The sequence below is a fragment of the Sarcophilus harrisii genome, chromosome 1, assembly GCF_902635505.1.
Source record: "Sarcophilus harrisii chromosome 1, mSarHar1.11, whole genome shotgun sequence".
Taxonomy (NCBI): Eukaryota; Metazoa; Chordata; class Mammalia; order Dasyuromorphia; family Dasyuridae; genus Sarcophilus; species Sarcophilus harrisii.
The window spans coordinates 498,125,759-498,149,215 of record NC_045426.1 but is presented as its reverse complement, the minus strand read 5'-3'; the positions used below and the strand labels follow the sequence as shown (position 1 = coordinate 498,149,215).

The window sequence follows — 23,457 nt, the reverse complement described above, 5'->3', positions numbered from 1 at the left end:
AAGTGAAATAAACTTTTACATCCTTAGACCCTCCTGAGAGCGCTGTGATGTTTGGTTAGCAAGGGGAGAGCTCTCCCTCGGGTTTGCTCCCCGCCTAATATCAGCTGAATAGATCTCCAAGTTAGACATGCCCGGGCACGGGGGCATTCGCCTGGTATTAGGAAGCGTCTAGAATACTGGTTGCTAGCAGCAGGCGAGTGTTAAGAACACAGGATTTGCTTCATTGTCCTCCATTTCCCGGTTTTCCCCTTTTCTCCCCCTCTCACCGCCTCACGGCCCCAACGCCCCCCACCCTCACTGGGACATTAAGAATTAAAAGTTCTTTTGCTGGGAGCTTCTGGATTCAGGAGGGAGGGTCCTCGAAAGATTCTCCTTCGGGAATGCATTCACACTGCAAAAAGACTATAGCCCCCTTCCCTGAACTAAGACCAAAGAAATCTTAGAAAATGCTCTATTTTAAAAAGAAAGCGAGAGAGAGGAAGAGAGAAAGAAAGAAAATGCTCTATTATCCTAAAAGAAAATGTTGAGAGAGAGAGAGAGAGAGAGAGAGAGAGAGAGAGAGAGAGAGAGAGAGAGAGAGAGAGAAATGCTATATTACCCCTGACAGTTTGCCCAGAGGTAGGGCAAACTGTCAAGGGTAATATAGCATTTTTTTTTTTTTTTTTTGCCCAGAGGTAGGGGAAGCAAGGTTTTCTGAACAGTTCTCTTTTTTCATTTACCTCCAGGTTCCCCAGCCAATTTCTACCTTCTTCAAACCCCACTCTTCTATCTAAGCTTTTTCTATTTATTCTATATAACTAGAACATATTTATTTACATATTATCTCCTACATTAGAATGTGATTCTGTAGAGGAAAAGGTCTCTGATTTTTTTCTCCATGCTTAGCCCTAATAATCCCTAACCCACTCTGGCCTAAAATGTGTGAAGGGAATACTGTGTAAGACTAGCAGAAGAAAAGAGGGTTTTAATGAAGTTTAAAAGTCCAAGAAAAGAGATTATGTTTAAGCCTAGAGGCAACAGGTAGCCACTAGAGTTTAAAAGACAAGAGGGATCACAAGGGCAGACTAGCCTTTAAAAATCACTTTGGCAGCTGCATGGAAGATGGAATACAGTAGGGAGAGCTTGAGGGAGGGAGACTACTGAGAAGACTAGTAGTGCAGGTGAGAGGAGATGAGGGTCTGAACCAGCTCAATAGTTGTGTGAGTAGAGAGAAGGCAGTGTAGATAAGCCAAATTATGGAGATAGAACCAACAAGACTTAGAAGCAAATCAGATACCTAGAGTAACTGAAAGAGATGATACTAGAATTGTTAACTAGGTGACGGGAAAGATGATGGTTTCTTCAGTAGGAACTGGGAACTTCAGAAGAGAAATAGATATGAAGGGAAAGACAATGAAGAGTGTTGAATTTAAAATACTTAGAGGACCTCTAGTTTGAAATATCCATTAGGTAATTGGTGATGTTGGAAGAGGTCGCTAAATGGCTCAGTGAATAGAATACTGGGCCTGGAGTCAGGGAGAACTGAGTTCAAATTTTTCCTAAGACACTAGCTGTATGAACCTCCATTTGACCTAATCTTCTGGAGAGGGAAATTACTCCCTTATCTTTTCTAAGAAAATCCCATAGATAGAATGGTTCATAGGGTTATGAAGATTTGGACATGACTGAACAGCAATAATGTGAGACTAGAACTAGGGCTGCAGATCTATCGATATCAATATATAGCTATATATTGATTGATATCTATAGTATGTATATGTATACACATATCAATCTGCATTTATATACATTTTTGTATGAATTTATATAGAGCCTATATTTAGGAATCTTCTAGAGGTGACAGACAACTGAACTCAAAGGAACTAACAAGATCCAAAACTATAGAGAGGAAAAAAAGAGAAGGGCCCAGATAGGGAAGTGCAGATCGAGAAGAAATAAAAAGAGAACCCAGAGAGAACAAACTCAGAAATCCAAAGGAGAGAATATCCAAGAAGAAAAAATTTAAAAAGTGGTGAAAAGTGTCAGTGCCTTAGAAGTCAAGTTGAGGATTGAGTACCAGACATTAGACTTGCCTATTGGAAATCTGTTAACTTTGGAGAGAGAGAAGTTTTAGTTGAATGATGAGATTGAAAGCCAGATTAGAAACAAATTAAAGAAGAAGGAATGGAGGCATTGATTATAAATAGCTTTTTCAAAGAGTTTAACTGAGAAGGGAAGGGGGAGATATATAAAGATGGATGGAAGACCTTTTTTTTTAAAGGCTAGGGGAGACTTCATTAAGCATGTTTGTAAAAAAAAAAAAAAAAAAAAAACAGGGAAGGAACCAGTAGTTAGGAAGAAACTGAAACTAAGAAATTAGGCATATATTAGAAAAAACTGAACAGAAGGGATTACGGGAAGACATAGAGGAGTTGATCTTGTAGAGGAAAAAGGCTGTTTCTTCCAGAGAAGAATAATGAGGGGTCCTATCAGAGGGAGAGGAAATAAGATGGAGCTCTCAGTGAATGGCCTTTATTTTCATTAGGGTCTGCAGTTGAGAGGATGGGAGAGGCAATGATGTAAGAAGCTTGAGGAGAGAAGGTTTGGAATAGTTGCCATGTGAGATAGATTCTATTAGGCCAAAATAGGATTACCTTGTTGTAGTGAGGGCCTAGTTAAGATCAGATAACTTAAATTTGTAGTAAATACTGACAGCATAGTTTTGTGACAGCCTCTAGAGCAACACAGGAATAAATCTAGGATGGGGTCTGACAAGGTAGAATCTTTTATAAAACAAGAAAGTAAGGGTCTAAGAACTGGTAGAGTTGAACTGGTTCACAAAGTGATCAAAATTAGGAAGGGTGGAAAATGTAACCAGAGCCATGGGGATAGTTGGGAAAGTATTGATGGAGGTATTGGAAGTCACAGAAAGGTCAGGAAATAGGGTTAGGAGTAGTAAAATTGATTAAAGATTATCTGATGAGGTAAAGGAATTTCAGTGTTCTTAAACATGGAAATAATATGCGTTTGGAAAAGGTAAGAATATGACCATCCTTGTGTGTTTCTGAAGTCCAGTGGAGGAATAGGTCATGAGAATGAAGATCTGAGAAGGAAATTGGGATATTTTAAATCATGTAATTATATATTGAACTGTCTTCGTATAAAGGCAATAATTGGAGATCAAAGCTAGGTGGGATCAGATGGGACAGTTATTTAACATCTATTAAGCACCTACTTGCAAAACACTGAGCATCTAAGTCTTGAGAATAAGACAAAAGCAAAACAGCCTCTGACTTCTAGAAGTTTAAATTGCACTAGGAAACACAATATGCACCTATATAAATAAAAATTAAGTATTTCTAATGTAATACACAGTAAGATCAAGAAGGAGAGACTCCTCAATGTATCAAGCTAAGTAAAGCTACACTTGATCAAACCTATTTTGGAGCAAAAATAAAATTTTCATTGTTGAGTTTTCAAAGACTTTGCCTATAGAATAAGCAAAGAAAAAAGAAGAGTAAAGATAGCAAAAGATCAAGTAATTACGTTAACCAATTATAAGCTGTTAATAAAGTTGAGGACAATATTTGTTCAGTAAAAACCTCAGATATATTGAGGTTAATTATATGTTTTTCCCTGAATTTATAGCACATGCTAACCATTGTTTTTTTGAATCCCTGTGCAATATTCAGATAGCAAATAGCCAAGATCATTCCCTCTATTTTACAATTTAGGAAACCACTCTGAATTATAGGGCAATGGACTAGCAGAACAGCCAAAAAGGAACTATTTAAGGTTCGGGTTTATAGTATGTTTCCTTTGAATAGCATCAGGCAGTATTTTAAACAGTGATCTGAGTTCACCATATATCAATGATATATGGTAGCTGATTTAGTTAGGAAGATGTATTTCAAAGCTGTAGTTCAGAAGTCAGCCCTAACAGTATTGAGTCCAACAACAATGAGATTTGGACATAGACTGTGCTGTAGAATATTCACAAGGGCAACTGAGAACACATTTTTAAAGGAGCACTAGACAAAAGTCATCAGAGAGTGCATGGGATGAGGTAGCTAGGTGATGCTGTGCAAAGAGCATTGTCCTGGAGTCAGGAAAACTCATCTTCTTAAATTCATATCTGGCCTCAGACACTTACTATGATCATGGGCAAGTCACCTAACCATGTTTGCCTCAGTTCCTCATCTATAAAGTGAAAAAGTAAATGGCAAACCATTCTAATATCTTTGCCATGAACTTCAAATGGGGTCATAAATAGTCAAACACAGATGAAAAAGAATGAAAATAGGAATAGTTGAGTCCTGGCTGGCAATAGAATGGGCTTGGGAAGAAAATCTTTTTTTTTTTTTTTTGATCTTTGATTTTTTTTCCCCAAAAATATAGTTCATATTATATTGCTAAAAGATCAAAATAAGTAGAATATAGCTCTTTCATGACTTTAATATATGGAGAGTTTCTTTTCTTTTTTTTTTTTTAAACTTCCATTGTTTTCCCTTGGCCTCAGGTCCATCAGGTATGGGAAAAAAAGGCAAGTTAGCATGGGTGAGGGGTCGAGTCCTTAGCTCCTTAGGAGCACAGAAATTTTGTTTTAACAAATTTCCCAAGGCTTGTCAAGTTCTAGGGAAATTGAATCACAACCACCAAACTCTCATGATTGATTTATAAGTCATTTAAGAATTCTATTATATTAATTTATCATGTGTATATGTCAGATTTATCTTCTAGTATATATATACTTTGTATAAGTTTGTGTGTGAATGAGATATGTAAAGTATCTTTCAGTTGTTTTTCAATTATGTCTGACTCTTCATGGCCCCATTTGGGGATTTCTTGGCAAAGATAGTGTAATGGTTTGCCATTTCCTTCTCCAACTCATTTTATAGAACAGGAAACTGAGGCAAACAGGGTTAAGTGACTTGCCCAGGATCACACAGCTAGTAAGTACCTGAGGTCAGATTTGAACTCAGAAAGATGAATCTTCTCAACTCCAGGCCTGTGACTCTGTTCTACTTAGCTGCATTTCTATGCAAATATACAATATATACAATATATACACTTGGCATCCCATCTCAGTAGTTCAATATTCTCAGAAAAGCAAACTATGGATCACAAAAACCTTACTTGGTGAACAAAGGAGCAGAAAAATCTCATCTTCTCTACTCCCTCCCCCCCAAAAAAAGATATGAACATCAAGATAATGTTGACATAGTTGAATTATAGTCTGAAGACTCAGGTTCAAGTCCTGATTCTTCCCCTTACTAGATGTGCAACTTTGAACTTTTTAATAATCCCTTTGGGCCCAAAGTTTTCAGTTCTTGAGAGAGTCAGCAGAAGACTGGGTTCAAATCCTATATTTGAAGCTCATTATCTTGGGTAAGTCATTTAACCTTGTTTGTCTCAGTTCCATATCTGTAGAATGAACTGGAGGAGGAAATGCCAAACAACTCCAGAATCTTTGTCAAGAAAACCCCAAATAGGATTAAGAAGAGTTAACCATGATTCAAACAAAACAACAACAATCTGTGGGCTACTATAGAAAATTATAAAGGGAGGATAAAAATATGTGCACTAACTCTTACTTCCTTATATTTATGAAGTTCAAGTGAAATAATGTCTATGAAGCAGTTTTAACATAAATGTTAACTTTCTCCATCATGGAGATAATTTTGTCCATAATGGCAGAATCATAGCATCATTTGGAAAATTCTGGAGAACACTAAAGGTTAAATTATCGACTGTTTCTCTCTCTCTTGCTCTCTCTCTCTTTTATTTTAGATATTCCTTATCAGTCATCAAAACCTTCTGTCATTGCAACCATACCATATAACTAGATTACAGCCTACTTTATTATATTAGTTACATTAGCTTGGAATCTTTTTGGTGAAAATTTAAGGTTGATACCCTAAGTTATATGATGGGCACATACATTTGAAAATGGGTCTCAAGTTGCTTGATTCCCTGGCTAATCTCACACTTTATTTGTTGATTCTTGTTAGTGTCTCCTTGGGAGAGTAGTCGTATTTTCTGATTCTGTCCCCTCTGCTCTGAATATCATTATATTTCATCAGTTAAAAATGTTCAGTGTCTTAGTGTGTTTGTTTCATGTGCTTTAACTCCTGATGAATGGTTAGCTACCAATTCAGAAAACAAAACCCAAGCAGAAATCATACTGTCCTTGTTTTCACTATCTTCCAGTGTCATCTTGCATTACAACATATAAGAAGACACCACCTCCAGTCCCACCAAGAACTACCACAAAACCTTTCATTTCTATCACAGCCCAGAGCAGCACAGAATCTGCCCAGGATGCCTACATGGATGGACAGGGACAAAGGGGAGATATTATCAGTCAGTCTGGACTTAGCAACTCCACGGAAAGCTTGGATAGCATGAAGGCTCTGACTGCTGCCATCGAAGCTGCTAATGCCCAGATCCACGGACCAGCCAGTCAGCATATGGGGAGCAATACTGCCACGGTCGCAACGGCTACCACTACAGCCACAGTGACTGCAGAAGAAAGAAAGAAAGACCACTTCAAGAAAAACCGATGTCTGTCCATTGGAATACAGGTAACAAATCTAACTTCGGGTTGCCTTTTAATCTGTGTTAATCTCACCTCCCTAATCAATACCTAGCAAATGCTCAGCTCATGGTAGGAGCTTGATAAATGCTTGTTGATTGATTGATTTGGTATAGTAGCATTTTCCACTTGTTCTATGGATTTGGGGCTTTCAGATAAAAAGTTCTAATATTTTGGCTTCAATTCAGCCCCCCCCCCAATTTTGTTTCTATTTTTATTTTGTAGCATAAATTCTCACCTAACCAAGTTCTCAAATACTTAGGGTTTGTTTTTGTTTTTCCTACATACAATTGAATTATTTCTAAATTTAATGCATTTCTCAAGATGAAGAGCAAATAAACAGATTATGAGCCCAGGTAGTCAAATAGAATAACATGGTCAAATTGGCCACTATGGTGAACTTATAATAGTTTTACACTCAGCAAAAAAGTAATTTCCTTGGGCTCGCATCCTTGGGCCAATTGGTGAACAAAAAAGTTCAGCCTCTCACTTAGCAGCTGCAATGGGGCAAGTATGTGAATCACTTCACACACATGTGGGAGGGATGGAGTCAGGAAAAGTCAGAGTAAAGTAAGTCAGAGAGTTCAAAGCAATAATTTATTTACAGCAAACCCAAGCTCTGAAAGGTCTTGCATTCAGCTTAGCAGAATTGTTCCTAATTATTCATGCATGGCATAAAACTGTTAGTCAGTTCTGCTGGCCTCACAGTTCAATTAAGTGTTATCTATTCCTCAAAAGATAAGATCCATTTGATTCCCACTTGTTTTAAGTCAGTTAAGCATAGTTCACTCGACCTAGAAATCTCCTCCCCTTCTCCTTTACTTGCAAAGGAAGTCAATCTATCTTCCTCCTTCAGACTGGATGTAACCTATATCCTCTTGCAGGTGATTTTTGAATGGTTAACAGCCAAAGATTTTTTTGTGCTGAAACAACTTTAGCCATACCAAACCAGCTCTCAGACCAGAGCACAGATTGGAATACACTGCAACCATTTTAATTCTATAGAAAACTCCCCTCTCCTCTTTTTTTTTTTTTTTTTTTTTTTTTTTTTAAGGTAGCTAGATTCTACAGTGGGACAGCATTCTAAACTTAGACTTGAAGACCATGAGTCCTGCCTCTGTGGGTCACAATTCGAGGCCATTTTCCTTAATTGTAAAATGGAGTTAATACCACTACTTTCTAACATTATATAGTGAGAGTAAGTTTTAGTACTTCAATAAGATAGTAGGAATAAGTTTGTGAATTTTACAAAGGTAATGTGGAGAAAATAAATTATTACCTTAAAAAGGTAATTTCTGACCTTAGCATAACTGATTCCATTTTGATTTAAACCTCAACTTTATAATTCACCTGTCTTGAATAAATTGTTTTTCTGTAAGTTGTTTTTCAAAACAAGAGCTTTGGGGAGGATCAACTGAGATAACACATAAAATAGCTTGCAAACCTTTAAAGTACTTTATTTGTTATTGTTATTGAGTTATGTTAATGCCCCACTCTTCATGGCCCCATTTGGAATTTTCTTGGCAAAGATAACTGGAATGGTTTGCCATTTCCTTCTCCAGGTCATTTTACAGATGTGGAACTGAGGCCTAGGATGACAAAGCTAGAGAGTACCTGAGGCCAGATTTGAAACTCAGGGAGAAGAATCTTCCTGATTTCTGGCCCAGTCCTCTATCCATTGAACTACCTAGTTGCCCAAAGCACTTTATAATGTATTACTATTATTAAAAGGCAGTTCAGATTTTTTTTTTTTAAAGATTCTGTACATTTCCAGGCTCATAGGCTGCTTGATTTCCTAAAAAAGCTAGGTATTGAAGAATCGATTTTAAAATGTGCTAAGTAGAGGGAAGCAGAGACAGGAAACCATGACCAAGCAAATTCTGAAGATCCTTCATCTCCAAGGAAAATATCTGGACATTGATTTGGCCACATATTTTCCTCCATGGAACCTAGCTAGAGAGGGCAGATCCTGGGAAAATTTCATACAATTAGCATGTGGAAACTATGAGTTTATTAGATTATCTGGCTATCACCTTGAAAAGGGGGGTAAAACTGCTGAAAGACATAAGGTGTGAGACTGGAAGAAACAGAGGGAAAAAAAAAGAGGTAAACATGAAGTTGTGAAGAGGGAAGAATGGAAAAAAGAACCTGCTAAATGGAGACAAAATAGAAGAGACTTAAATGAGCCCTGACCCCATCCCACAGTAAATTTTTGCTTTGAGGGGAAAACGTGAGTGTAAGGACCAATCCTATTCTTGATTCATCATTTGTGGTACTATAGTGTTTTCATGTTAATCAGATTAGTCAAGCCCCAGTACAGACTCATTCATGTGTTTACTTCATTTGTTTTGGCTAAAAAAGCCACAGGAGCATTTATTGACCTAGCTGTATTTTTTGGAAACAAAATTTTATTCCATTGGTGAATCATTTTCTGCAATCACTACTGAAGAGAATTGGGGGTAGAGGGACAGGAGTGGGAGAAAGAGGAAATTCTCCGAATACCTCTCCCAGAGACCCCTTCCCTTTTACCTTTCCTTCTGGCAACTAACATTCTTAATACTTCATCAGCCCATTAAATCCAACAATCAGTTACTACTTCTTACATCTTTTCACTACAGACTTTTGAGGCCTTTCTCCCGGTTTAGAGTGCTGGTTCTGGAGTCTGAATGACTCTTCTTTGTGAGTTCAAATATTTATTAAAGTTCAAACTTATTAACTGTGTGATCCTGGGCAAGTAACCTCAAATATTTAATAAAGTTCAAACTTATTAACTGTGTGAACCTGGGCAAGTGCCTCAATTTCCTAATCTGTAAAATGAGTTGGAGAAGGAAATAGCCTTCTGACTGAAATGTTGAGACTTATATCTGCTTTATTGGAATGCCATCCCACCTTTCTTTACTGTTTTACTTTTGTATTTCCTTCAAGACTCACTTTATAAAGAGGCATTCATGAAGCTTTCTCTGCCATTTCTTTAGCACCTTTATTGTGTACTACAAATTCTGTCGCTATTACACAATGCAAGGGTTTTTCACTTTTCTGTGTCTTGGATTTCTTGGGAACTCTAGTAAAACTTACTGACCCATCTCAGAATCATATATGTATGCATATATCTTGAAAATAAAAAGCTATTATTCATATACATATGAATATATAATATATATGCAAAATATATGCATAGTTTTCAACATTCACTCTTGTAAAACCTTGTGTTCTAAATTTTTCTCCCTCTTATCTCCCCACTCCCTAGACAGCAAGGAATTCAATATATGTTAAATACGTTCAATTCTTCTATACATAGTTACATAATTATCTTGTTGCATAGGAAAAATTAGATCAAAAAGGGAAAGAAATAAGAAAGAAAACAGAAAGCAAACAACAAAAGGTGAAAATACTATGTTATGATACACATTCAGTCCCCATAGTTCTCTTTGTGAATGCAAATGGCTCTCTCCATCACCAATCCATTGAAATTGGCCTGAATCACCTCATTGTTGAAAAGAGTCATATCTATCAGAATTGATCATCATTAAATGACACTCTGACATATTGTTGTTTACAATATTCTCTTGGTTCTGTTCACTTCACTTAGCATCAGTTCATGTAAGTCTCTCCAGGCTTTTCTAAAATCACCCTGTTGGTTGTTTCTTATAGAACAATAATATGCCATAACATTCATACACTATAACTTACTCAGCCATTCTCCAACTGATGAGCATCCACTCGGTTTCCAGTTTCTTGCCACCACAAAAAGGGCTGCTGCAAACATTTTTGAGCATGTGGATCCCTTTCTCTCTTTTATGATCTCTTCAGGATACAGACCCAGTAAAGACATTGCTGAATTAAAGGATATGCAGAGTTTAAGAGCACTTTGGGCATAATTCCAAGTTGCTTAGAATAATATTTTTAGATACATAAAATAAAGTATGGAAGATTGCAAAGTAAACAAATTGTCTTGAATTGAAGATGTAATGGATTTTTTTTGTCATTCAAACATTTAAACCCCCATCCAGAACCCCTAACTCATTGTTCCCTAGTTGTTTTTATAATAACACCTCCCTAGTTAGAGTAAAATTCCTTGAAGGTAGAAATAAGTGTTTTTTTACATACTTGTGTCTATTACAGTACCTCCATAAGTGTTGAGTGCTCAACAACCACATAATGGATTTTGACACTTGGCATTGTGGTGTGGTAAAGTTAGGTTAAGGTGTCCTGGCTCTGACATTTAACTGCCATCTGAATTTGGGAAGGTCATTCCACTTATCTAAGCCTTGGTTTCATATATAAAAGTGCTTAGCACAGGAAGTGGTAACAGTAGAAGCTTAATAAACTCTTGACTAAAAGGAGTAAACTGAACTTGATGACCTTCGAGTGCAATATATAATCCTGAGATCCTGATCTTCTACTTAAGTGACTCCCTGCATAGCTATTCCTCAACTCCTTAACCAGCTCATCCTTAGTTCTAATCCAGTTTGCTTCCTGGTGCAGTGGATGGGGTGCTGGGCCTGGAGTCAAGAACTGAGTTCTAGTCTTCCCCATACATTAATAGATGGGGCAGTGGATACAGGCCCTGGAGTCAGGAGAATCTGAGAGCAAATTCAGCCTCAGACATTTAAGGCAAACCACTTACTAGCCATGTGATCCTGAACAAATCCCTTCATCCCCATTGCCTCTCCAAAAACAAAACAAAAAAAATTAGGTATGTGTTTTGCCTCTGTTACTTCAGTTTCCTCATCTGTAAAATGAGGATAACAATCGAACCTACATTGCAAGGTTGTTATGAGAATTAAATGAGGGTCAGCTATTTGGTGCAGTGGATAGAGCAGCAGCAGCCCTGAAGTCAGGACAACTGAGTTCAAATCTAGCCTCAGACACTGTGATCCTGGGCAAGTCACTTAACCCCAATTTGTCTCAGCAAAAAAAAAAATAAATAAATAATTGGAATTAAATGAAATAATAATTATAAAGCCCACTTAGACACTTCGCCCAGTGTCTGACACAGTAAGCATATATCTCAATGTTAACTATTATCATTATTCTTTACTTTTATAATCAAGCATTTATTTTTTTTTTCATAATCAAACATGTAAGGCGGGGGTAGGGGGAAGAGGCATTAAAAGTCTTCTAGGCCAGTATATAATTTTATAGATGAGGAAGAAACCAAGTTCAGAGAGATTAAATGATGTTTCCACAATGTCATGTAAGTAGTAAAAATACTATAGGCACGATTTGAAGCAAGGTCTTGACTCCAAATCTATTACTCTTTCTATCCTACTGCAGGTTTTATATCTCTTCTCACCTTAATTAATACCCAGTTTCTCTTTTATCTTTATCTCAAACACTTACCAACTTCTGCTGGCAAGTTACTTGGTATAAAAAATTAATGTGGTGGAAATTAATTCTTTATTGCAAGTTATGTTGGCCCCAGCCAGATAAGGTTACTCTTAAATCTACATTGATTTGGTGAGTGAGAATTATTTTCTCACTGAAGACATTCTATTTTATAAATTTTAGGATGCTTGAATATACAACTAAAATTCCTCTGACCTAATCTTTCTTTTTCTTTTTTTCTTATTATTTTTTGTTGTTGTTCTTTAAGGCAATTGGGGTTAGTGACTTGTTCCATCACACAGGTAGTAAGTGTTAAATGTCTGAAGCCAGATTTCCACGCAGATCCTCCTGACTTCAGGGCCGGTGCTCTATTCACTGTACCATCTATCTGCCCCTCTAACTTACTTTTAAATGATACTCTGACAGTTTCCCATTGTCCCTAATAATCCCCCTTTAATGCTGTAATGAATCAAATTCATGAATATTATTGAAATATTCCCAGAAGTAAATGAGGACTTTACTCACTCTAAGTGAACTAGAACAGTAGTGAAAACTTAGTAGTAAGTGAAACAGAACAATAAACTATTCTTTCCTGAACATCAGTAAAAATATGTGATACATCTGTGTCTATAAGTATGTTATGGCTAATGTTTAAACACAGGCTAATCAGAATTAGTTTACTGTTAGGACTTGCAGGTTGGGATCTTGAAGTCCCCTTAGGACTGAGTCTTACCAAAAATTGCTGGCAAAATTGAAAATTAGTATGGCAGAAAGTAGGCATTGACCCACACTTAACACCGTACACCAAGATAAGGTCAAAATGGGTTCATGACCTAGGCATAAAGAATGAGATTATAAATAAATTGGAAGAGCATAGGATAGTTTACCTCTCAGACCTGTGGAAGAGGAAGGAATTTATGACCAAAGGAAAACTAGAGATCGTTATTGATTACAAAATAGAAAATTTTGATTATATCAAATTGAAAAGTTTTTGTACAAACAAAACTAATATAGGACTGAGTCTTACTAGACCTGCTTAGATTATAATTGTAAAAGTAGATTACAAATATCTGTTTTTACCATGTTGGGTCCTTTCTCCACCTAAATAGAAGTTGTATTTTGTGAATTGCTGTGGTCAAAATCAATTCAGCATTTAGTAGTCAGTCTTCAGAGCCTCAGTAAATTTAGCTAGACTGGTCCTCAGACACACACCCCAATCAATCATAAGGCTCATGTTCCAACTTTTCCATCTTAACGAATTTATGCTTTGCTAGTACAACTTTTGAGAATTCCTAGGCTCCTCCATTCCACAATTAGGTACCAGAATAAGATTTTAGTGGTGATATGAACAAGTAGTGCAATTTTAAATAAGAAGAATGATTATTTCTTTTTTCTTTTTATTTTTTTTTTAAAGACAAGAACATTTATTGGGGAGACAAGAGGGAATTCACATATTCTTGAGCCACTAGAGAGAAGGACCTTGGGGGTCCTGAGAATGGCTGAGGATGTCTGGCATGTTGTTTGAACCGGAACAGTTGTAAGGGGTCCCTGGGTTGATCATGTCTACATACTTAGTATAGAGACTTAAGGAAGGTAAGCGTGGAGTCATGGCACCAATGGTGAAGGACAAAGTCAGCCCACACTCCTTGACCCAGACCTCTTTCAGGAACCAGCCCAGTCTGCCCGCCATGTTTACTGTTTTTCCTGTTATCCTATTATTTCATTTTAAAGGAAACAGAATGAGACATGGATTTGTTCATATGTGTCTTTGAGTATAAAAACACAAGTAATTTCCTTAGAAAGTGGTGATTTCTACTTATATTGCTTTAAGGCTTGCAAAATGCTTTACAAATATTATTGCATTTTATCCTAAAAACAACCTTGGGAGATGGGCACTATTATTATCTTCACTTTACTAATAAGAAAACTGAGACACAAGTTGTTGTTTTTTTAATGGCATCAATTTCAGGACCCCATCTACCAGAGAACCTGTTGTTCTGACATTTTCCCCTATTTATCTACTAAATATTCATTTATTATCTCTCCAACCCTAATACCAATTTTTGAAATGTAAAAAGAAATACCCTTATAATAAATCTGCCTAGTTCAGCAAAACAAGTTTCCATACTGGTTATGTACAAAAGTATGTGTTCTGCATTTTAACTCCAACCTCTTTCTGTCAGGAAGCTGGCATATTTTATCATCAGTCTCCTGGACTCATGGCTAATCATTGTATTGATCAGAATTCTAATGTCTTTTAAGGTTGTTTTTCTTTATAATATTGTCACAAAGCACAAACTATACTCTTAGTTCTTCACTCTTCACTCTGTATCATAAATATCTTCCTAGTTCTTATGTCACAATGTATAACCATTGTATTAATATATGATAATTTACTCATCCTTTCTCTAATAGGTGGGTACTCCTTTAGTTTCCAGTTGGGGCTACTATGAAAAGAATCACTATAAATATTTTTGTATATTTAGAAATAGTTCTTTCTTTTAACTCTTAGGGGAATGGACCTAGCAATGATATAGCTGAATCTGAGGGATTTACACTTAATGATAATCAGATCATTGATCAGTTTAATGAATCCACAGACATTTTTAAGTGCCTAATTGCCACTTTAAAAGAGAACAGTATTATTGGAAGCACAACCTCCTTGGCTACTTAGGCACTAATAGTTCCTGCCGTAATTGTTTTTTCATTTATTATCAATTAGCTTTTCACTAAGCCATGCTGTATTTTTAAGCAACAGAAATAGACTCTAATTGTAATTCTATCAGAGAAGATTAAAAAAAAATTTATATAAATAGATATATCTAAATAGATATAGTCAAAACCTCTCACTGCTTTTTTTTTTTTTTTTTTTTTTTTTAATCTGGACCAACTTTTCACTGGTATGGAATACTCTGTTCTTCTCTAAGTAAAAAAGTAACTTATCTGTAACTTCTGGTCTTAGAGTTGCCTAGGCACTGAAAGATTAAGTAATTTTTAGGTAATAGGGTTACAGAAGTATTAATTTAGAGCTGGAAGACCTTGGTGATCACCTCTTTTTACAATTATGGAACTTGGGGCCCAGAGAGATTAAGTGACTTGCCCATGGCCATAGGAAGTAAATGACAGAATCAAGATTTAAACCTCCCTCATCTGATTCCAAATTCAGCACCCTTTTCATGGAATCGTGCTGTTGCCTATGGCCACCCTGTTTATGTGTTCTGATACCTTAGAATTAGTGACTGCTAGAGATAGAAAGGGCCTTAGATTTCCTCTAGTTCAGCTCTCTAATTTTGCAGAAAAAAAAAGTAAGGTCCATGGAGGAACAATAATTTGGCTAAAGTAACTTGACTAGTAAAATGGTAGAGCTTAGAACACAGGTTGCCTGGCTCTAAGCCATTTTTCCCTCCTTCAACTTCTTGGCCATTCTCTGGGAAATTATTTTTTAGAAATATTTGCTTAAAGTTTTTATTTGTAATAGAAGTGGTTTCTATTTTCTGTTTCTACGGTTATAGTCTTAATATTAGCATGATAGCATCACTTCTGTTATTGTTTCCTCTGGGATAATTTCCTTAAAATTCTTGATTAAAAGTCAGATGATTATAGATTTAGAAAAAGAAGGGACCTTGGAGTCCTTGGAGGACCCTGGAGTATCTATCTCTTTATTTTACAAATGAAGAGACCTCCCTGATTCTTACTCCTCCACCCTTCCAAATAAATCACACTACCTCTCAAGGTATCAAGTGTATTTTGCCATAAATCTAGCCTCATGTAGAAAACCACATTTTTGTTATTGTTATTGTTGTTTTTCTTAATGATAGATTCATTGATTCAACCAATAGTACAAAATTCCTTTGTATATTTCAGTTAGGCTCATGAATGTATACATATGGTCAGTTTAATTGTTGCAATATATTTCCAATTATACATTTTAAAGAAGCACATAAAAAAAATCTTTAATAAAAATACTCATAACAATCATAATAGTACCCAAGTATATAGAAATCATAAAAGTTGTCAAGAGTTGATTAATCAGTTCTAGATCTCAGGACAAGAAATACTCATTGTCATCATCTGGTAATAATGAACAAAATCTCAGTTAAAATGATAACTCATTAATCTAATTTAATATTGTCACATTGGATAGGGTATAATGATGACAAGACTTTAAAATTATAATGCTAATTTCTAAGAGACAGGCCACTCTACCTATTTCTTTAGAAGCTAGGATTCTCAGGTCTCTACTTTTTAAAGTGAATCTATGCCTGAAAACTTTTTAGCTCAATTAAAGGAAAACATGGGACTGATCAAATACAGTGGAATTTCTTCTCCCCCTCCCTCCAGTCTTTCTCTGTTTTTTTTTTTTAACATGATAGGGACATACTTGATTTAACTATCTTTTCAATTTTTTTTAAATTAAAAAAAAAAAAACTTTTCAAGCCCTAGAAAAGCATCCTGTGTTGCAATGTCAATATGGAGAATCTTATCAATCCTTTTAGTTGACAAAAATAAAAGAAAAAGATGACAAACATATTGTACAGTATTGTGCAGTAGCTAGATTATCTTATAGGCTCATTGTCAAATTACTTTGAAAATAAGTTTCTTCTATATTCTCTTTTCTATCTTCATTTGTGGAAAATTTCAGCATGATCAAGTAAATTGCAAAGAAGCTTCTTTACTTAAGTCTCCCCTGCCATGAAATATTAAACAAAGAAATGAACAAAACTACTACTGTTGAGTTTAATTTGAATATTTATAAAAACATAACAAAATCCTAAGAAACAACAACAAAAAACCAGTGCCTAGATAAAATTAAATTTTAAAAGGTAGAGTATGAGGTTCCATAGAGAAGCTGGGTAGCACAGTGCCCTACTTGAAACCAGGGAAGACTTCTTTTTGTGAGTGCAAATCCATCCTCACTTACCAACTGTGTGACCTTGGGCAAGTCACTTAACCCTGTCTGCCTCAGTTTCCTTATTTGTAAAATGAACTGGAGAAGGAAATGGCAAACTACTCCAATATCTTTGCAAAAAAATCACAAATGGAGTCATGTAGTGTTAGCCTTGACTGAACAATAACAATGAGGTTCCACGAATACCTTGAGTTGCCTGAATCAGTACCTGAATGAATGTTGAAAAGAAACAAAATTTCAAGTTAGTCATCAAAGAAAAACTAGGAGAGTGATCAGGAAATCCTAAAGGAGTTGGCCAGTGATCTACAACACTGATCAGTTTATGTAAATCCAATTTATGTAACTAGTTGTTGAGGATCAAATAAGATAATAATTGTAAAGACTGATAGCACCTAGCACATAATAAGCACTGTACAAATCATAGTTATCAACTATCATCATCATTACTACTACTATTATGATTATTATAAGATACATTTGGACTTTGAAAGGTTAAAAAAATTTCAGTTGATATTATTTATATATTTTAAGAAATCTTTGTTATAAAAGATAGATCTCTGGAAGAAGTGAAGGGAAAGAATAAAGGGGAAATAAAAACAAAACAAAAAAGAAATTAAAAACAAAAGATATCAATAAGTATTTATTATAAAAGTATTATTTAGATTCTGTAGGAAATGTCAGACAAAGAATTTCCATGAGCAGGTTTTTTAAAAAATGATGAAGTTGGACTGGGTATCCTATCAGGTCCCTTTCAATTCTAATAGTCTATGATTTATGGATCACTATAAGGGTACAAATAGAAAGTATGCTTAGAATCAGAGAACCTAAGTTCAGATGTTGGCTTTGTCACTTCAGCACATAGACTTGAACCTCTCTAGATCTGTTTTTTCAACTGCAAAGTGAAAGAGTTGAACTAGATGACTTCAAAGAGATTATCCATCTCTTTATCTGTGATCCTCTGCTAACCTACCCAAATGACTGGCCCTAAATATTATGGGGAATATAAATCCTGCCCTATAGAGGTCAAGGAATTTAAAAGTCACCACCCATTGAAAGCACCACTACCTCCCCTGAGGAGTTTCATAAAATAATAATATACATTCACAGACTTCCCTTCCATACCAGTCATTCTGACTGACAAATCTAATCCCATTCATCCAACTCTACTGAAACTACTCTCTCGAAGGTGATCAGTGACCTGACAAGTCTGTAGGACTCTTTTTTTTTTTTTTTTTCTGTTTCTGCAGGATTTGACAATTGTTTATCCCATCTCTGAGAGTCAATTCTCTTTTGGGTTCTATGTCCCTTTATTCTGATTGTGCTTTCATCTCATGATTTAGGAAAGACAGTGGCCATCTGGAAAAGTAAGTGGGCGGAATAGTGAAGGGACTTAAAAACATGTTTTAGAAGGTCTGGATGAAGAAACTGAGGATTTGAAGCCTAGATAAAGAGAGAAAATAAATGTCTTTTAATATTAGAAATCTGTCACCTGGAAGACTTAATTTTCTTGTTTCCTCAGAGGACAGAATTAAGAGGAATGGGTAGAAGTTATTTTGTAGTTCAGTTATGTCTAACTTTTAGTAACCCCATTTGGGGTTTTCTTGGCAAAGATACTGGAGTGGTTTTGCCATTTCCTTCTCCAGTTCGTTTTACAGATGAGGAACTGAAGTAAACAGGTTAAAATGATCCACCCAGGTTCATGCAGCTAGAACTGTCTAAGGCCTAATTTGAACTTATAAAAAGATGAGTCTTCTCGATGACATTGTATGTATTACACTACCTAACTGCCCGAGACCACCAAATACAAGGAAAAGCAACCTAATATTTGGAGCTGTCCAACAATGGAGTAGTTGCTTTCCTGGGACTGAAGTCTCATCATTAGTGAAGTTCTTTAAACAGAGGCTGGTTAAATTGTTGGCCTCCAATATAAAATATAAAAGCTATTTATAGCTATTTAAAGCTATTTAGCTTTATTTAGCTTTTAAAGTCTTACTGAGCCTGACTCTCCCCCCCCCAAAAAAAAAAACCCAAAGCAACACTTCATTTCTAGATTTATACATCACTCCCTTTCCTATAATCTATAGTACAGCCAAACCCACCTTCTTATTTCTTACTTCCTCTATGCTTTTGGCTTTGGCTGGCTCTCCTCCAGGCTTGAAATGTATTCCCTCTTCACCTCTGCCTTTTTCATCCTTTATTTTCTTTAAGATTCAACTCAAGCAACACATTTATCTTAAAACCTTTCCTACTACTCCCAACTACTAGCACTTTCCCACCTAAAATTTTATTAATTAAAATTTATTCCATACATACTTATTTAGGATCATATTGCTTCCACCACCCAAAATGTAAGCTCCCTGAAAGCAAGAATTCTCAATTTTGTCTTTGTAATCACAGCAGCTAGCACACTATTTGTCACAGAGAAGATGCTTAATAAATAATTGCTAGTTTATTGATAATTCTTATTTTCTCCACTTATCAAAATCTGCCTGTCTTTCAAGTCATTTCAAATGTTATCTCCTTAAATAAATCCCTTTTTAATACTCCAAACTGAATAGGACTATCTCCTCCTTTAAACACTCATAGCTGTTGATTTCAGTTCATTATGCCACATTAACACAGGTATTCTTTATGAAGAATAAGGTCTAGCCCTTAATCATGAAGTGTTTATTAAATGTTACAAACTGGACATGCGAAAGTGACCTCCAGTTCCATGCATCTAAAACAGAACACATTATCTTTTCCCCCTCCTCTTCTATTTGTGTCAAAAGCACTACCATCCTCACAATCACCCAGATTCTAAACTTGAGTGCTGTTATCAACTCTTTATATTCATTCACTCCACACATTCTCTTGGCTGCCAAATTTGCTTCTTCCATAACTCTCTTCTTACACAGCCATCATCGCAGGGCAAGTTCTCATCCCCTCTGCCCTGTACTATTTCAGGAACCTACTAATTGGTCCCCCTTCCTCAAGTTTTTCTCCACTATAATCTATCCTTCTCATAACTGCCAAAATAATTATCCAAAAGCATAAGTCTGACAATATAGTTGTCTTATTCAATAAACTCCACTGGCAGTTTTTATTACTATTAGAATCACATACAAACTAGTGTTTCTAAAGTGAAACTTTCCCAGTCTGTCCCAAAACTCCCTCTCCAGCCTTATTTGCATGTTACTTGTCTTCACACATACTATGACTTCAGCAAGGGGCCTTCTTATTATCCTCATACATGGTGACCCCATCTCCCATTTTCCTTTGCTTCCCAGTGCCTTTGCCCTGGGTCTCTCTCATGCCTGGAACACACTCTTTCTTCCTAGTTTTCAATTAAGACTCATCTCAAGCACTATTTTCTACATGAAATATCTGCTAATTCTCCCAGATGCTTTCCTGCTTTCCTAAAAAAATTGTCTTGTGTCTCTATCCATATGCATACACATGCACCTGCTGTCTCCCTGAGGGAAGTAAATTCCCTGGGTGTGGTCCACATGTACTTCTGTCTCTGCACTCCTAATGCTTGACTCATAGTCGGCACATAATAAAAATTTATTGATCATAGAATCATAAGTTTAGAGCTGGAAGCAAATTTAGAGCTCCTCCAGTCTTATTTTACAGATGGAGAAACAGTCCCAGAAAGCTTACCTGTCTTATTCAAGATGAGAAGTAGTCAGAAGCTTACCTGTCTTATTCAAGATGAGAAGTAGTCAGAAGTTTTTATGCAAACTTGGACTCCCTAACTCCAAACCCAGAGCTCTTATTATTGTCTTATCCTGAATCGATCACAATCTGTTAGAATTATAATTATTTATGAACTTGCCTCTGTTACAACATGGCTCAGGACAGAGATGGAATTGTTCTCATTTCAACAGCATATGAAAATAGGAAGGACTCAACAAATACTTGTTGACTTGCAATAAAGTTGAAGTAAATCAGCCTTGATACTTAAGAAAACTTCTCTACCTCCTCCATTACCCCCCATACAGAAGCTTCTTATGTTCCTCATGCTAGAGCAGGAGATAATCCCCAGGTGTAGCCAACCTAGGACCTGCAGGTAAAGGCAAGTAAGTGGGCTCTCACCTGGTTTCAGAGAGGAGTGCCAGGGTGTGTGTGGGAGGATTAAAGGCAGATCCTAACAAGATCATGGAGGAAAATCTATACCCTTGAGGAGCAGTCTAAAAGAGGAATCTATTTGAAACATGCAAATGAATACAATAGACTTAAGTACCATAAACCTGTGCAGAACTAATTATAGAAAAGATGCAAGCTGGCAAATTTGGCTGAAAAGAGAATCCATTGACATCAATGGCTGAATCAGAAATACATTTCCACAAGAAAGAAAAGCCCCCCTTCCGTTCCCATCCCCCAAATAGCCTGAATTTGAAAACCTTTGATGAAAATAGGGTTGAGGTCATGTTCTACCTTGTTATGTTGAGTATATTATAATTCATCAGAAATTATAGATTCACATGAGAGCTTGCCTTCTTCCGGTACAGGAGGTGATCTGTTTTTTTCAGCACTTTAATCAAATTCATCACCCCTAGGGCGACTTTCCATGATTCTTCTGTGCTGAAGATTCCTCTTAGTTCTTCTATCTCTGTATCCCTTCTCCCTTTGCCAGGTTTTCACCATGTCTGATTTACCACCTGTGTGGCCAGTAAATGTAACCATTTAATAGATGAGGTAATCCAGTTAAACCTCCTCAAGCTCAACATTTCACATGCTATAAAAGTGGTCTGTGGGATTTATAAATTCTTTAAGGAAATAATTTAAAATATCAATTTATTTATTGTGCCAGTGAAACCGTATGTTGATTTGGGGCTTTGTAATTTACAAAACTCTTTTCTTTTTTGGAGATAATTGGGGTAAAGTGACTTGCCTAGAGTCACATAACTAATAAGTGTCTGAGGTCAAATTTGAACCCAGATCCTCCTGACTTAAGGGCCAGTGAAATATCCACTGTGCAATCTGGCTACATCTACAAAGCACTTTCATTATACATTATATATTATGTCATTTGATAATTAAAACTATATAAATACAAAAATACAGATGTTAGAGTTCAGTGAAGTAATGTGTTTATTTTCAGGAGTGAGACAACCTGAAAATGGCCAATTAAGTTTATAGAGAGATTTTAGCATCATAATAAAGCAACTGACCTGTCAGTAGACTTTGAGACAACCATTATTTACACAAATCTCAAATTTACTCTCACTTGTGATAAGCAAATTTTTTTAAGTGGATATAAGCAATAGAGAGTAGGATTTCATATAAAGTCATCTTTTTCTGTTCTACTTTGTGTGTAGCAATTTTCTTTTTTCTGATGTTAAATGAAGACTAAAAACATGAAAAATGTGGAAAAGTGGTCAAGAGAATACTTGTGAAACAGTTAAACTCTGCAAATTTTATTTTGATGACTAAAAGATAAAGAAAGCAGAATTAGTTCTCTTTTGTGTAGGTTTGTTTAATTAGACATACCTCAAATGAGAACTAAGTAGTTTAAATGATCCTAATTTTCCCTCCTGTTCCATAATTTGGGAAGACATGATTTTGTCACTTTTACACATGCTGCCAATTTTAAAATAAGCTAGTTTCATATATATGTTTGTGTGTGTCACAACATTTGCATATCTGCTGAGTGGCACTGGATTTATATTTAAAGGGCAATTCTTTTATTGCAAAAAAAAGTTGGTAACTTGAGAAGTTTACATTTTTAAAAACTGAATCAGTTCCACTAAAGAAGTCTCCCTGACTACAAAGATTTTCTCCTACCAACACTAATGACAAAAGTGGTTTATAAATAGTTCCCTCTTGTTGGGCTTTGTGTCTTTTGTAGTCTATAGCTGTATTTCCCAGGCAGATCCCAAGCTAATCAAAATGATCCACAAAGTCTATAAAAGCCTACAATTCCATGAGTCCTAAGGTCTATCTACAGCACAAAAACTTAAATTATACATTCTTAAATGGATATCTACCACTACTGCAACATTTGCAGAATCTATGATTCCATTGCCAGATGTATTCTTTTTACCAATATATAGCACATATTTCTATGTCTTGGTAGAATAGATCCAGGGCTAGAAGGAACCTTAACTAGAATTTAATAGACTATATCCATGTGGCCAAAAAAATCATTACTTGATGGTTAACCTTCTGGTGATAAGCTTTTCAATTTGATTAAATGATGTGAGTATAAAAATGATAGTCTAAATTCAAATCCTTTTCAGTTTATTAGCACTTGCCAGGGCCTATCTTCTGTCTACTATCCTAGTCTTCAGGAATCCAGAGTCACAGTCCTATCAGGAGGTACAGCTTTAATGGAGAGGGCTTAAATGCACATTCACTAAGAATGTATGGAAGAAATATCATCATCTATCAGTAGACTCATTGGAATTTGGTGAGTAAACAGAATGACTTATCATTTAGTTGGAGAATGAAGAATTGTGTGGATAGATAAAAGAGTGATGATTTCTCCATATCTTGAAACAGAAAGCTATAGGTATTATGGTGCAATGGAAAAGGGAACTGAATTTGGAATCAGAGAAACTGAATTCAATCCTAGCTTTGATTTACTATATCTGTTATCTTGGGCAAGTCACATAATCTTTTTGAATCTCAGTTTCCTATTGTGAAGCAGTAGATGATCTCT

At 35.9% G+C, this 23,457-nt stretch overlaps 1 protein-coding gene across 7 annotated transcripts in view; it reads left to right on the top strand.

The window, feature by feature from the left end:
* DLGAP1 (DLG associated protein 1) overlaps positions 1–23,457 on the top strand; it is a 1,087,876-nt gene that overhangs the window by 983,633 nt on the left and 80,786 nt on the right. For 6 of the 7 annotated variants that reach the window (XM_031952966.1, XM_031953020.1, XM_031952903.1 and 3 more), the window contains one exon: positions 6,190–6,563. In XM_031952966.1, coding sequence (XP_031808826.1) covers positions 6,190–6,563 — 374 coding nt within the window. The remainder of the gene's footprint in view (positions 1–6,189; positions 6,564–23,457) is intronic. The other variant, XM_031953084.1, reaches the window with a different exon arrangement.